Source organism: Aegilops tauschii, chromosome 2 (assembly GCF_002575655.3).
Source record: "Aegilops tauschii subsp. strangulata cultivar AL8/78 chromosome 2, Aet v6.0, whole genome shotgun sequence".
Taxonomy (NCBI): Eukaryota; Viridiplantae; Streptophyta; class Magnoliopsida; order Poales; family Poaceae; genus Aegilops; species Aegilops tauschii.
In genome coordinates this window covers 87,650,614-87,666,894 of record NC_053036.3, presented here as the reverse complement: position 1 = coordinate 87,666,894, position 16,281 = coordinate 87,650,614, and the positions used below count along the sequence as shown (strand labels likewise).

General features: G+C 40.7%; 1 protein-coding gene across 1 annotated transcript; it reads left to right on the top strand.

Moving 5' to 3' along the window:
- The first annotated feature begins 12,774 nt into the window (after nucleotides 1–12,774).
- Nucleotides 12,775–13,845, top strand: LOC109767575 (uncharacterized). The gene has a single exon (XM_020326322.1). It carries the CDS (start codon nucleotides 12,775–12,777, stop codon nucleotides 13,843–13,845), a length of 1,071 nt encoding a protein of 356 aa, XP_020181911.1.
- Nucleotides 13,846–16,281: the final 2,436 nt, after the last annotated feature.

Genomic DNA, 16,281 nt, shown 5'->3' with positions numbered 1-16,281 from the left:
TAGACCAGTTGTCGGCATGTTTGTCATTTCAGTTAAAATAGGAGATCACTATTATCATGGTTTATGTGACATGGGTGCTAGTGTGAATGCTATTCCTTACACTTTATATCAAGAAATTAAGTAAGACATAGCATCTGCAGAGATAGAAGACATAGATGTTACTATTAAACTTGCTAATAGAGACACCCTATCACCTTGTGGGATTATTAGAGATGTTGAAGTCTTCTGTGGGAAAATAAAATACCCTACTGATTTTCTTGTCCTTGGTTCCCCACAAGATGATTTATGTCCCATTATCTTTGGTAGACCTTTCTTAAACACAGTTAATGCTAAGATAGATTGTAAGAAACAAACTGTTGGTGTTAGTTTTGGTGATGAGTCTCATGAATTTAACTTTTCCAAGTTAAGTAGAAATCGTCATGAAAAAGAATTGCCTAGTAAGGATGAATTAATTGGTCTTGCTTCTATTGCTGTTCCACCTACTGATCCTTTAGAACAATATTTGCTAGACCATGAAAATGATTTACATGAAAGAAATGAAATAGATAAGATTTTGTTTGAACAACATCCTCTGCTTAAACACAATTTGCTTGTTGAAACTCTTGGAGGTCCTCCTCCACCTAAAGTTGATCCTGTGTTTGAATTCAAACAATTTCTAGACACTTTGAAATATGCTTATCTTGATGAAAAGAAGATATATCATGTTATTATTAGTGCTAACCTTTCAGAACATGAAGAAGAAAGATTATTGAAAGTTCTAAGGAAGCACCGAGCTGCTATTGGATATACTCTTGATGATTTAAAGGGCATTAGTCCCACTCTATGTCAGCACAAAATTAATATGGAACCTGATGCTAAACCCGTTGTTGATCACCATCGTCGGTTAAATCCGAAGATGAAAGAGGTGGTAAGAGCAGAAATATTAAAACTTCTAGAAATAGGTATAATCTATCCTATAGCTGATAGTAGACGGGTAAGTCATGTTCATTGTGTCCCTAGGAAAGGAGGTATTACTGTTGTTCCTAATGATAAGAATGAACTTATTCCACAAAGAATTGTAGAGGCTATAGAATGGTAATTGATTTCTGAAAATTAAATAAAGCTACTAGAAAAGATCATTACCCTTTGCCTTTTATTGATCAAATGCTTGAAATATTATCTAAGCACACACACTTTTGCTTCCTTGATGGATATTCTGGCTTTTCACAAATACCTGTTTCTCCACCTGATCAAGAAAAGACCACTTTTACTTGTCCTTTTGGAACCTATGCTTACAGACGTATGCCTTTTGGTTTATGTAATGCACCTGCTACCTTTCAAAGATGTATGATGGCTATATTCTCTGACTTTTGTGAAAAGATTGTTGAGGTTTTCACAGATGACTTCTCTGTTTATGGGAAGTATTTTAATGATTGTTTAAGCAATCTTGATCGAGTTTTGCAGAGATGTGAACAAACAAATCTTGTCTTGAATTGGGAGAAGTGCCACTTTATGGTTAATGAAGGCATTGTCTTGGGTCATAAAATTTCTGAAAGAGGTATTGAAGTGGACCAAGCTAAGGTTGATGCAATTGAGAAAATGCCATGTCCTAAGGACATCAAAGGTATTCGTAGTTTCCTAGGTCATGCTGGTTTCTATAGGAGGTTTATTAAGGACTTCTCTAAAATTTCTAGGCCTCTTACTAATCTTTTGCAAAAGGATATTCCTTTTGTTTTTTATGATGATTGTCTTGAAGCCTTTGAAACACTAAAGAAAGCTTTAATCTCTGCACCTATTGTTGAACCACCTAATTGGAACTTGCCTTTGAAATTATGTGTGATGCTAGTGATTATGTTGTTGGTGCTGTTCTAGGATAAAGAGTTGATAAGAAATTGAATGTTATTCATTATGCTAGTAAAACTCTAGACAGTGCTCAAAGAAATTATGCTACAACTGACAAAGAATTCTTAGCACTGGTGTTTGCTTGTGATAAGTTTAGACCTTATATTGTTGATTCCAAAGTAACTGTTCACACATACCATACTGCTTTTAAATATCTTATGGAAACAAAAGATGCTAAACCCCGACTTATTCGTTGGGTTCTCTTGTTACAAGAATTTGATTTGCATATTATTGATAGAAAAGGAGCTCAGAACCCCGTAGCTTATAACTTGTCTAGGCTTGAAAATGTGCTTGATGACCCACTTCCTATTGATGATAGTTTTCCTGATGAGAAGTTAGCTGCAATAAATGTTTCTCATAGTACTCCTTGGTATGCTGGCTATGCTAATTACATGGTTGCTAAATATTTACCACCTAGCTTTACTTACCAACAAAAGAAAAAATATTTTATGATTTAAGACACTACTTTTGGGATGACCCACATCTTTATAAAGAAGGAGTAGATGGTTATTAGACGTTGTGTACCTGAGCATGAACAGGGACAAATCCTACGGAAATGTCACTCCGAAGCTTATGGAGGGCATCATGCTGGAGATAGAACTGCTCACAAGGTATTGTAGTCTGGATTTTATTGGCCTACTCTCTTCAAGGATGCTCGTAAGTATGTCTCATCTTGTGATGAATGCCAAAGAATAGGTAATATCGATAAGCGTCAAGAAATGCCTATGAATTATTCACTTGCTGTTGAACCATTTGATGTTTGGGGATTTGATTACATGGGACCTTTTCCTTCCTTTAATGGGTATACCCATATTTTGGTTGATGTTGATTATGTTACTAAATGGGTAGAAGCTATTCCAACCAGTAGTGTTGATCACAACACCTCTAATAAAATGCTTAAGGAAGTTATTTTCCCAAGGTTTGGAGTCCCTAGATATTTAATGACTGATGGTGGTTCACACATTATTCATGGTGCTTTCCTTAAAATGCTTGCTAAGTATGATGTTAACCATATAATTGCATCACCCTATCATCCTCAGTCTAGTGGTCAAGTTGAACTTAGCAGTAGAGAAATAAAATTAATTTTGCAAAAGACTGTTAATAGGTCCAGGAAGAATTGGTCTAACAAATTAAATGATGCACTTTGGGCTTATAGAACAGCATATAAAAATCCTATGGTTATGTCTCCTTATAAAATGGTTTATGAAAAAGCTTGTCATTTGCCTCTTGAGTTAGAACATAAAGCATACTGGGCAGTTAAAGAACTCAACTATGATTTCAAACTTGCTGGTGAAAAGAGGTTATTTGATATTAGCTCATTAGATGAATGGAGAACCCAATCTTATGAAAATGCAAAGTTATTCAAAGAAAAAGTTAAAAGATGGCATGACAAAAATATCCAAAAGCGTGAGTTTAAAGTCGGAGAATATGTTCTTTTGTACAACTCTCGTTTTAGATTTTTTGCAAGGAAGCTCCTATCGAAATGGGAAGGCCCATATGTCATCGAGGAGGTTTACCGGTCTGGTGGCATCAAAATAAATAATTCCGAAGGTACTAACCCGAAGGTTGTCAATGGGCAACGAATAAAGCATTATATCTCAGGTACGCCAATTAATGTTGAAAGTAATATTATCCAAACTTTGACACTGGAAGAGCACATAAAAGAGTCCTTCCAGAACACTCCAGAATCGTCAAAATAAGGAGGTACGTGATACGGTAAGTAAACGGACTCCGAAAAATCCGCAAAAATGTTTTTTATCAGCTTTGGAATATTTTAGAATTTTGGAAATAAAAAAACTTCCAGGAAGCGTCCCCTGGTGGGCGAAAGACACCAGGGCGCGCAGGTGTCCCAGGTGGTCACAAGACACTAGGGCGCGCTAGGCATGCCTGGCGCACCCAGGTGGGTTGTGCCCACCTGGGACACCTTCCGTAATCCGTTTTTCTTCCATATACTTGTCCTACAAGATAAAAAATTTATATATACTTCCCGAACCTGTTAACCACCGTATCGCGGAGAAAATCCTCTGTTCTCTTTTCTTGCTGTTTTCTGTCAGATCCCATCTACCATGGCCTCTTCAGGTTCCTCCAAGGACAAGTTTTTCAAGAACGTCATCAACCCATATCTGCTGGAGGTGGTGCAGCACCCTCAAACCATCCAGATGCATGAGGGGGTGTTGTACATCCGCGATGAGCAAGGACCCAAGGGCACGGGAACGTGAGACTCACTCCTCTTCTTTTGATGGTAGACCAATGCCATGGAAATCCGAGCACAAGATCTCTTCTTCATCACCACCACCCTCTTCTTCACCACCGAAGTAAAACTGAGTATCAGGTATGGGCACTCCCCTTGGCTTCCGCCAAGCTTGGCGGAGGAGCCCCGGTATCGTATCATCCCACTATCTTTTTGCTTTTACTTATGTTAGTTCGATCTTTTTTCTTTAGATGAAATAAATTTTAGTTCGATCCTTTCCTTCTTTGAGAGTTTGCTTAGTGATCTATCATTGTAATTGTGTGCAAGTTATATAATAAAGTTTAGTTTGAGTTTTTACTTTCATGTTGCAAATAAAGAAAAGAAAAAGAGAAATAAAGGAAATAAGTCAACAAGATCATATACTAATCCTATGGTAGGTGGTAGCACCACATAAGGAAAAGTATAAGTAAGAAAATTTTATTAGAGATTGACAAACATAGCATTAGTCAGTGATGCAACTCGAATTAATAAGGGAAGGGAAGATTCACATATAAATATACCATCCTAGAAATCTTTTGTGATTGTGAGCCCTCATCAAAATATTATATGCCAAAATTGTTGACGTTGGACAAGGAAGACAACGTTATGGTTTATGTTTGTTTATATTCACATAGAAGTCATATTGTCATAGATCCTTTAACATGTGGTGCTTGCCCCTATCTTTGCTAGCCAAAAATTCCGCACTAAGTAGAGATACTACTTGTGCATCCAAAAACCCTTAAACCCAAATCTTTTTCAAGTGTCCACCATAACTACCTAGGGATTGAGCAAGATCCCTCAAGTAAGTTGTCATCGGTGCAAAAAGGCAATAAAAATTTCTTCTAAATGTGTTCGATTGTTTAGTGTAAGAGAAAATTGAGCGTTGCACGAACTTGGATGACAAAGAATAAAAGCGACAGACTGCATAATAAAGGTTGTCATCTTAAGGGGCAATGTAACATGACGTTCTTTTGCACTAAGGGATTCAGCATACAAACAAATAAGCGCATGACAACCTCTGCTTCCCTCTGCGAAGGGCCTATCCTTTACTTATATGTATTTACTTTTATGCAAAGAGTCAAAGTTTTTCTTCTATTCCTTTTTTATTTTTCTCCTTTGGCAAGCATCATGTGGTGAGGAAAGATCTAGGAACATATGTCCAGTTGAATATAGATAGCATGAGTTATTATCGTTGACATCACCCTTGAGGTGAGTATGTTGGGAGGCGAAACTATGAGCCCCTATCTTTCTATGTGTCCGGTTGAAATGTTTTGATCATGTGTACTCGGTGAGTGTTAGCAATCATAGAAGACTATATGATGGTTGAGTATGTGGACTTGCTTAAGGGCTCCGACACGTGACCCTTCCTGAAAAGATGATCAATAGTAGTTGCAAAGTTGACTGAAAACATACTTTGTTAGTTTCTAATAGAGTTTTTGCTTTATACTTCGATTGTGTGATGAACTATTACCTATTCATGGGAAGTATATGATAAAAGTATTATGTTTAAATTTGTTGCTGTTATAATAATCAACATGATGCTTCTCTGTCCGTATTTTGTTTTCATCGACACCTCTCTCTCAAAGCATGTGGACATGTTTTTCGATTTTGGTTTTCGCTTGAGGACAAGCGAGGTCTAAGCTTGGGGGAGTTGATACGTCCATTTTGCATCCTATTTTCTTACTGTTATTTACAATGTTTTTATCCATAATAATGTTTTTTGGAGTAATTCTAATGCCTTTTCTCTCATAATTTGCAAGGTACACACCAAGAGGGAGAATTCCGGCTGCTGGAAATCTGGACCTGAAAAAGCTACGTCATGCCACCTATTCTGCTCAACTCCAAATAAGCTAATACTTCACGGAGATTTTTTATGGATTATTTAAGAAATATTGGAGCCAATAACTACCAGAGGGGGGCCACCAAGTGGGCACAACCCACCTGGGCGCGCCAGGTTGGCGCCCCTGGCGCGCCCTGGTTGGTTGTGGCCTCCTCGGCCCACCTCCGGTGCCCATCTTCTGGTATATAAGTCATTTTGACCTAGAAAAAATAAGAAGAAGACTTTCGGGGTGGAGCGCCGCCGTCTCGAGGCGGAACTTGGGCAGGAGCACTTTTGCCCTCTGGCGGAGCGATTTTGCCGGGGGAACTTCCCTCCCGGAGGGGGAAATCATCGTCATCATCATCACCCACAACTCTCCCATCTTGGGGAGGGCAATCTCCATCAACATCTTGAACAACACCATCTCATCTCAAACCCTAGTTTATCTCTTGTATTGAATCTTGTTACCGGAACTATAGATTGGTGCTAGGGGGTGACTAGTAGTGTTGATTACATCTTGTAGTTGATTACTATATGGTTTATTTGGTGGAAGATTATATGTTCAGATCCATGATGCTATTTAATACTCCTCTTATCATGAGCATGTTCATTATTTGTGAGTAGTCACCTTTGTTCTTGAGGTCACGGGATAAATCATGTGAATTGGATATGTGTTCGATATTTTGATGGTATGTATGTTGTGATTCCCGTAGTGGTGTCATGTGAACGTCGACTACATGATACTTCACCATACTTGGGCCTAAGGGAATGCATTGTGAAGTAGTAAATAGATGGTGGGTTGCGAGAGTGACAGAAGCTTAAAACCTAGTTTATGCACTATTCCGTAAGGGACCGATTGGACCCAAAAGTTTAATGTTATGGTTAGAATTTATTCTTAATACTTTTCTCGTAGTTGCGGATGCTTGCGGGAGGGTTAATCATAAGTAGGAGGTTTGTTCAAGTAAGAACAGCACCTAATAAGCACCGGTCCACCCACATATCAAATCATCAAAGTAGCGAACACGAATTAAACCAACATGATGAAAGTGACTAGATGAAATTCCCGTGTACCCTCAAGAATGCTTTGCTTATCATAAGAGACTGTTTTGGCATGTCCTTTGCCTCAAAAGGATTGGGCTACCTTGATGCATACTTATTACTACTATCGTGACTTGCTTGTTACAAATTATCTTGCTATCAAAATACTCGCTACTTACAATTTCAGCACTTGCAGACATTACCTTACTGAAAACTAGTTGTCATTTCCTTCTGCTCCTCGTTGGGTTCGACACTCCTACTTATCGAAAAGAGATACAATTGATCCCCTATACTTGTGGGTCATCAACAGTCCACATCCAGTCTACATCCCAGGTATCACATAAAGAAATGCATTTTCCTTGCAGGAGATAATTCACCTTAGCAATCACAAATACAAATACAAACCAGTACCTATCTTCAAGTACTTTGGCATGATCTGTAGAATATCAACCTGCATTAAACTGGCACTGCATTCAGGTATATGTGAAGTCATCAAGGCTACTAATTGATAGTCCATCAAAGCGATTCCAGAATAGAGCTCAAATTAGCAAAAGCAGTTCAGAGTTCTGTTTGGCAAAAGCAGTTCAGAAAGTTAGTTCACAAATCGTTAAGAGTTCTTTTTCTGTAGATTGATATGGGGAATCCACAAAGCAAAGCAGCGGAACAAATGACATCGTCAGATGTACCTCCAGGTATATGTTTTTTAGGGTAACCTCCAGGTATATGTTCGTCTATAAAACTTGCTATACATGTCAAGCACCATCTAGATTGTGAGTACTGAAGTTGTTGCAGATCAGATGGAGGGGACAAATGTTGATGAGAATTACCCAAGTAGTACATGTATGAGGCTGTGCGGATATAGTAATCATAATTTTATTCTCTTTATGTGATCAATTATATCTCACTTACTTGTATGAACAACCTTCAGAACGGTTGATACTTGAACAGACCGAACAACCGGTTGTTCCCCAACCCACTGACGCCCTTCCACATAATCACATTGTGAGTACTGAAGTTGTTGTAGATCAGATGGGAGGACAAACGTTGATGATTATTACCCAATTAGTCCAGGTATGAGGCTGTGCGGATATAGTAATCATAATTTTATTCTCTTTGTGTGATCAATTATATTTCACTTACTTGTATGAACAAACTTTAGAACGGTTCATACTTGAACAGACCGAACAACCAGTTGTTCCCCAACCCACTGATGGTGATATCACAAATGTTCTGCAGCCTTCCCATCTGATCTCAGGTGAGTATTAAACATAATGAATAATTGACGCTCTTCGGTTAGCAGTAAACTGACTCATTCTGGACACTACCAGTTATTGACGCTCTTCGGTTAGCAGACAACCCAGCAACCTCATTCATATTAAATGAAGCTTTGTTTGTGCCTCTCAGTTGTCTCACGCACGTTTGTGCCACAGACGTAGCACAAACAGAAAATGGTATTACATGATTCGTCTTTTGATGTGAACTGTATCATGCTTATAGGGGTTGTGTTGCAGATATTCACCCATCATATGGCTTTTGTGTTGATCCAGAGGCTCTAGATGTGTCTCATAAAAATGGAGGAAGACATTTGTACATTAATGCACCTACTCCTGATGCCTTACAAGTTCTACCCCAATCCAATGCAACATCCGATCACATGACTACAGGATCTGGAGTGAATGTCTCCAAACAAACTAAGAAAAGTATCTTGTCTGACAAAAAAAGGGAGCAGATAAATGCCAAGAGGTGAGCTGCTTATCGAAAGAAAAAAGAGGTGGGTGCAGTAAAACTCCAGCGTGAATATCAACCTTCCCTTACAATGTCTGTTATGATTGTTTTGTTTTAAATCAATACGATGAACAATTAATACATCATGCATTCATGCATTGACTACTCTCACATCTTGCTCCTTCAATGAGTAGAGGACAATAGGGAGAGAATAAATGCATGGAGGCGGGTAGCATATCGTAAGAAAGATGATGAGGTTGACGAAAACAAGGAGCACATAAACGCTCCGAGGCGAGCTGGTTATCGAAAGAAAAATTAGGACGCCGCCGTCAAGCATCTCCATGAAAATCTGCCTGCCCTTAACATATCGGGTAGGAATATTCTATATTTCGGCAGTACGACGAATGTATATACTCTCTTTGTTGCCAACTATATGGTTGTTATCGGAAGCTAAATGATGAGTGCAACACCTTCAATCGTCAAGCAGATATGCAAAGTGTTTCACGGCTCGCTCTCGGTGATATCACTAATGGGTATCAACCATCCTCGGTGCTCCTTGATGAAAAAAAGGAGCAGATAAAGGCTCGAAGGTGAGCTACTTATCGAAATAAAAAGGAGGGGGCTACCGTGAAGCACCAAGATGAAAAACTTCTTGCCCTTACGATATCAGGTTAGAATGTTTTATGATTCAGCTTGCGATTATAGTATATACTCCTAATCCTTCAGATTACATATGGTTAATAAGTTTTCATTCAAGTCAAATATTTGAATCTTTGTTGATATTTTGATCATGATAAAGAAAATCTGCCTGCCCTTACGATAATAGGTTAGAATGTTTTATGTTTCAGCACTGCGATTATAGTATGTACTCCCTCTCTTTCATATAATATGGTTAATATATTTTCATTCAAGAAAACCATATGAATCTTTGTCGATAATGATATTTTTTCGAACAAAATGGTTTATCGTTCACACGTTTGACTTTTGATAGGACAAATGGACCTTATGTAAATGAACGGAAGGAGTCAAATTCAAGAAAAGATTACATATATATAGATAAGATGCTGGTACCTTCGTTATCAATGACCAATTAAGTTCTGATTATGTTTTTACACTGATGTATAACCAGCCAACCCAACTAGGTCCAGCTATACATCATTGTCACAAGATGATGCCGTACTGCCTCATTCCACTACACTCAGGCCTGCTATCATTCATGATAAAGAACTGGCTAGGAGGCAACGTGATAGGGAACGCAAATGTAACTTAACTCCTGAGCAAATGGAGCAAACAAATGCACGGAGGCGAGCAACATATCGGAAACAAGTGGATGACGAAACGATCGATCTTCAAGAAAAAAATAACAAGCTGCGAGAATGGCGTTTATGCAGCAAAGAGAAGGGGGAGTTAAGTGCAAAGAGAAAGGCAAATTATGCTGCAAAGAAAAACACGCCGTGTGCTGAATCGGTCACAATGCCGCGTCCAGATCTAACTAGCATATTGTCCAACTCTCACGCTTTCAACCCACACGCATCAATCCGAAAGTGAACAAATATATCATGCTCCTACCGTCAAGTCGGCACCCACATACATTCGCAACAACAAAACCGATGGTAGTTATTCCATCAACGATCATCTTTCATTTTGTAATCATTCACTGTCGGATTTTTATAATGATTCGAAAATGTTGTAGGTGCCTACCTAAGCAGAACCCTACGTGATGGTGATGTAGATGACAATAGTGTGAAAATCAATGAGCACTTAAATAGTGCCGACCAACAAACCAGTGATCCGCTAACAATAGCGGAAGATGGAGCTGACGAGCGGAGTCATGAATCCATATCTCAACACAGGACGAGAGAGCGAGCTTCCAAGGGAAGAATGGCGGCGAAGAAGCGTCAGGAGAAAAGTGGCAATCGAAAACCAACTACGCATGTACCACATGTTGAGAGGAAGGCTCTGCTAGATCGTCGTAATGAAAGCTTTGCAAGTAGGGTGAAGAAACCAACCGTCAAGGACATCTCCATAACGGAAATGAGCTCAATGGGACATCCTACCGTAGTTGAAGCACACGGTGCCTCAACCTCATCTAGCACGCCGGAGTACACAATCAGAAGTGAAAGTAACACTCCCATACTTACTATAACACTCCCATCCTTACTCTCCTTGCGTGCCTTGAGACTGAACCGTCATTTATTGGTTACAAACCCGGGCAGATGACATGGAAGCTTACCTTAGTGGTCTGATGAATGATAATGCCAATCCGGATGACCTCTTTGACGATGAATATTGCCTGTTTGCTGGTGAAGGTATGTACACCCCAGCTTGAGCAAGATCCATTGAGTTGGGAGTATCACATTAATTAGAAACATTGTTTGCAGGCTTGGATGCTGATGACATGGAGCACGACGAATTGGAAGACTCAAGTCACAATAACTATGTCGACCATGATCCATTGCACTATGTGTACTCAAACCTCCCCGACAACGCACGCCGCGAACTGTGACCACTGCAAGGCCAAGAAGTTTGTGTCCGAGGCCTCGAGATTCTGCTGTCGCAATGGGCAGATCGAGCTTAAGCAACCGGAGCCCATCCCGAAGCTAATGAGCCTTTGGTCTAGCACGGATGCGGACTCTAGGAATTTTCTAGAGAACATACGGTTCTTCAACGGCTACTTCTCCTTCACAACGCTCGGCGTCAGCCTGGATGAAAGCTACACAAACATGAAGTCTGGGGTGTACACCTTCCGGGCGCACGGCACCATCTATGACAACGTTCATTCCTTCGGGACAACATCCCGTCCAGAGCATCTACAGTTGTACTTCTACGATGATGGCCCTGGCCTAACCCATCGCCAGCCTGCCACCAAGCAATTAGATCAGAATGTCGTCAGAAAGTTAGTGGACATACTCAGGGAAAACCCGTACTCCCAGCAGTTTAGGAGTTTGGGTGCCCACAGGGACAACCTCGACGATTACAGGATAGACCTCGACACAGACTAGAGACTAGACCAAAATAAGTATAATAGACCTCTATCATCGGAGGTCGCTGCAATTTGGGTGGAGGGCACTGACCTAGCGAAGAGGTTCGATCGGAGGATTACACTTTGCGGGGATGACAACCAGAGGCATAGTATACATGTGACGTGTGGCTCGTATGACCCGCTCTCTTACCCATTATTCTACCCAAGGGGTGAGCTTGGTTGGCATCTGAAACTACCTAAATGTGATGTCCCTTGGCCGGTTGTGCAACAACCAAGAGGTAGACGTGATGATGATGATGATGATCAGGATGCAGGTAAGCCTTATGCGTATTCTGTCGTTTAGATGAATTGTATAGTTCTCGTATGAATTCTAATGTCCACGTTACTCGTCCATATATGCAGAGGGGAGTAGCAGGTTATGCGTCTCCATGACAGACTACTACGATTACATGATGCAGACACGACCTAGGATATTCAATCCCATACTCTGTGGAGCACAATTGCTGCAGCAATGGGCGTGGACATGTACATCAAGATTGAGAGTTGTAGGTTGAAATGGTACAGGAAGCACCAGACAAAGATCCGTGCCGACCTATATAAAGGAGTTTTTGATGCAATTACATCCGGGGAGACCCGAGCAAGCGTTGTTGGAGTAAGGATAGTGCTCCCTGGAACGTACCCAAGTGGCGACCACGACATGAAACGGAGGCATATGGATGCCATGGCAATTGTCCATACCTACGGGAAGCCTAACATCTTCTAGACCATGACCTGCAATCCTAACTGGGAAGAGATAACGAATGAGTTGTTTCCTGGTCAGACAGCGCAAGACTGACCTGATCTTGTGGCTCGTGTGTTCCATGTCAAGCTAGAGGCTAGGAAAGAGATGTTGTTCAAGAAGAATATCCTAGGTGTTGTTGTCGCACATGTATACGTAGTCGAGTTCCAGAAGAGGGGCCTCCCCCACACACACTTTTTGTTGATCATGGATTCTGCCTATAAGGTGTCGTTCCGGAGCAGTATGACCGACTCATTTCGGCCGAGCTCCTAGACAAGCAGAAGTATCCTGAACTCCACGCCTTGGTGGTGAAACATATGATGCACGGACCATATGGTGCTCTCAACCCCAAAAATGTGTGCATGCAACAGAACGAGTGCAAGTGCAGATACCCGCGGTCGTTCAATGAAAACATGGCACAGGGCAAGGACTCATACCCAGCTTATCGTCGTCGAGATAATGGTCGGCAGGCTGAGGTCCGGGGTAAAATGTTGGACGACATTTGGGTTGTGCCTTATAACCCTTACCTTCTGCGGATGTTCAATCGCCACATCAACGTTGATGTTTGCTCCAGTATAAAGGCTGTGAAATACCTTTACAAGTACATATACAAGGGCCATGATAGGGCTTCTTTCAGCATTGACCAGCCCGACGCCAATGGTAACATTCATGAGATCAAAAGATACGTAGACGCAAGGTGGGTTACTCCTCCGGAGGCGATGTGGAGGATATTTGGTTTTCCCTTGTGTGCCAACTCCCCGTCTGTCCTACAGTTGCCTCTTCATCTCCCGAATATGCACAGGGTGGCATTCAATGAGCAAGCTCACTTGACCGACGTCGTCGCCTCTGAGAATGCTTCCAAATCCATGTTGACAGAGTATTTCAAGGCTAACCAGATCTACCCGTGGGCTAGGAGTATATTGTACAAGGATTTTCCTGGAAGCTTCACATGGCATAAGGGTAAGAAGTATTGGAGGCCCCGGGTGGAGCATTATCAAATAGGTCGAATTGTGTCTGCCAATCCTGCCGAGGGGGAGCGATACTATCTGCGTGTGCTGCTAAACCACGTTGATGGCAAGACATCCTATGAGGGCCTGCTCACCGTGGATGGTAGGCTATGTGGGAGCTTTAGAGAGGCTGCCGAAAGGTTGGGACTCATCGAGGCAGATAACACGCTCGACGACTGTCTTACCGAGGCAGAGCAGTGGGTGATGCCATGTTCGCTCGGGAGGCTCTTCGCAACAATTTTGGTGCATTGTGAGCCAGGCGACATGCATGGTTTATGGGATAGGCACTTCGAGCCTATGTCTGATGCCTATCGCCAATCACACATGTGCCCGATTGAGGTGGAGCAGATGATCACGCATAGTATACTATATCTCTATTCCTAATGTCTGAGTTGGTGAATAGCCTCCACGGTCTATTTTCGTCCCACCACTTTCAACCCTTTTTTTGCTGGGTTTTTTTGTCTCCCCTCCCACCACACCGCTTCCCCTCGCACGTAGAAAAAAGACCAGGAACTGAGCCCTGTCCCATGAAACGAAATCAGAGGAACGAGGCCCCCTCCACTCCTCTCTCTATCATATGTTGTAATCTGATACACATGCGAGTATAAATCAAAGTTTTCCCATATGCATGCTGCAGCTTATAAGAGTGTACTGTGCGCTGATGTGGTCCCTTGGAAAAGTTCTAAATACTCCTCAGGTTATGCGTGTCTACAACTCTACATTGGGTAATACTTGTCTTCTATTCTTCATCACCCTTTTCTCTGTAATGTAATGATGCTTTAGTTATCTTATTACTTCTGGAAACTGACGGCTGTACAGTTCTAATGTACTTTCAATGAAAAAAAACCTACGTTTAAATATTTCTGGAAAACCAAAATATAGTGCGAATCCAGCACACACTGGTTGCAGGAGTGATTGTGTGGTCATGTTTTTGCATCGTAAGTTTGTAACCAGAAACTCACGTCCAAACTAATATTTGTCGGTCGTTTAATGACAAGCCTGTGAGTCCCAGTCCGGAATTGGTAAACTCTCACATAGAGGTAGAGCCAATATTTGACCTAATGTTTGCGGCAAGGAGCGTGAAAACACCTATCAGCAGCTGATTGCCAATTCCCCCGAGTTCTGCTGTCGAGTATAGCAAAGAGAAAATTAACTAGGACCATTTGACCTACAGTTAGGGAGATTGTTACTTGAGCGCATACATCCAACGAATACTGTAACTTGAGTACGTATAGCCAGAGCAAGAAGATATTTCGGACACAGCCTGAAGATTGGGCTTGACAAGCAAAACCTTGTGTACATCATAGTGACTGCTCTTTGAGCTGGGTCAACTAATGTGTGCCTTGTCTCTTACTGGCCGCAATATAAACTTATTTTTACTGTATTATCCTCAAATTTTCTCAGTTATTCTGATAGGACCATAGGAGTTCAAGATTACTTGTCTAGAGGTAGTTGTGAGAATCAGCCTCCGAAGTTTGCTTGTTTTGAATTTAGTATTTGTTGAAGTACAAAAGGTGTTGACTAAAATGATGATTCAGTCAGAAAAATTGTGTCATTTGGAATTAAGATGTCTATTGATCTACCCTTGTGTATAACTTCAGATAATAAATTTTGGCACTCCAATTTCAAAAGTTAAGCACTTGCCAATTATTACTCCTAAGTGCATAATGATTTGTCAATACCTTAAGTTATAGGTGAAGCTTTGCATTATTATTGTCGGACCTAAATTTCACCGAAGACTTCAATAGGGGATGTTGCCTCTTTCACCCGATTGTTGTGATTTTTCTTGACTCTCTGTCGTGGGTAAATCATAGTGCAGTTGCGTCTTATATTCTGTTTGGGCCTGTAGGTGAGTGCTTCCTTGCTTTTTCATTTCTTATAAGTTGTCGTTCTTTTGTTGCTTATATTTAAGATTGGATTTTTTTTTTCTTCAGCCTGCAGGGCCAGTTAGGTGTGAGTAAGAAGGCAATATGTGCAAAGATTTTCCTTCGATCTTCAACTCCCAACATCTCTAATATTTCCATGCGGAATGCTCAGCCATATGCCCAAGAGAATAAAACAACTCTTGCCTTTAGTGGATACCCTAGAGTAATTGATGTTGTTCTGTTTTGAATGATGCCTCTAGCTGTGGTAGAAATGTATTCAGAATACATGGGAGTGCAAATGCATGTCATGGTCATATTTAGGGAGGAAAAATGGTGCAAATATCCCATGTGAGCTTTATCTTGTACAAATCATTTTGTTTTTCTGTGCTCTTGTAAGTGGGTTGTGGTTGATTCATAAATGGGTCCAATTTGGATATTTCCTAATCTTAATCAAGATATTTCGCACCATAAAGATTAATTATTGATAGTGTTAGTAAATTATGCCTAATATTTATCTCTTGTCTATCCTTACAGTGACATGCAAGATGCAACTACAAGGATAAACTGGTTTTTGAACTTCACTTTCTTGGTCATGTGACATTTCAAGTTTGCACATCTCACATATTAGAATAGAAACAGTAAGCTTAAGTTGTCATGTGAGCCTCATGAAACCTCATTCGTTCATTAGGCGTGCACTTTAAATTTTCTCTTTGTTCATTATATTTTCTTGCTTGCTGTATCCATGCAATATTAATAAAATATCTATATTTCAGCTAGATTTTGTTTATCAGGTTTTAGATGGTTTTCTCCGGTACCTCAGAACATTTTGAATGTAATCTCTTTAGGTTCTCACATTTAGCTCATGGTCCCAACTTTTATTGAAGGGAAACTCAAGGTTCCAACTTGATATGCCCTCTCTTTCATTTGGTATAAATTTGCTGACCTAAAAGCAGTA

Coding starts and splice junctions, on each gene's coding strand:
- LOC109767575 (XM_020326322.1), top strand. CDS start 12,775: ATGCACGGACCATATGGTGCTCTCAACCCCAAAAATGTGTGCATGCAA.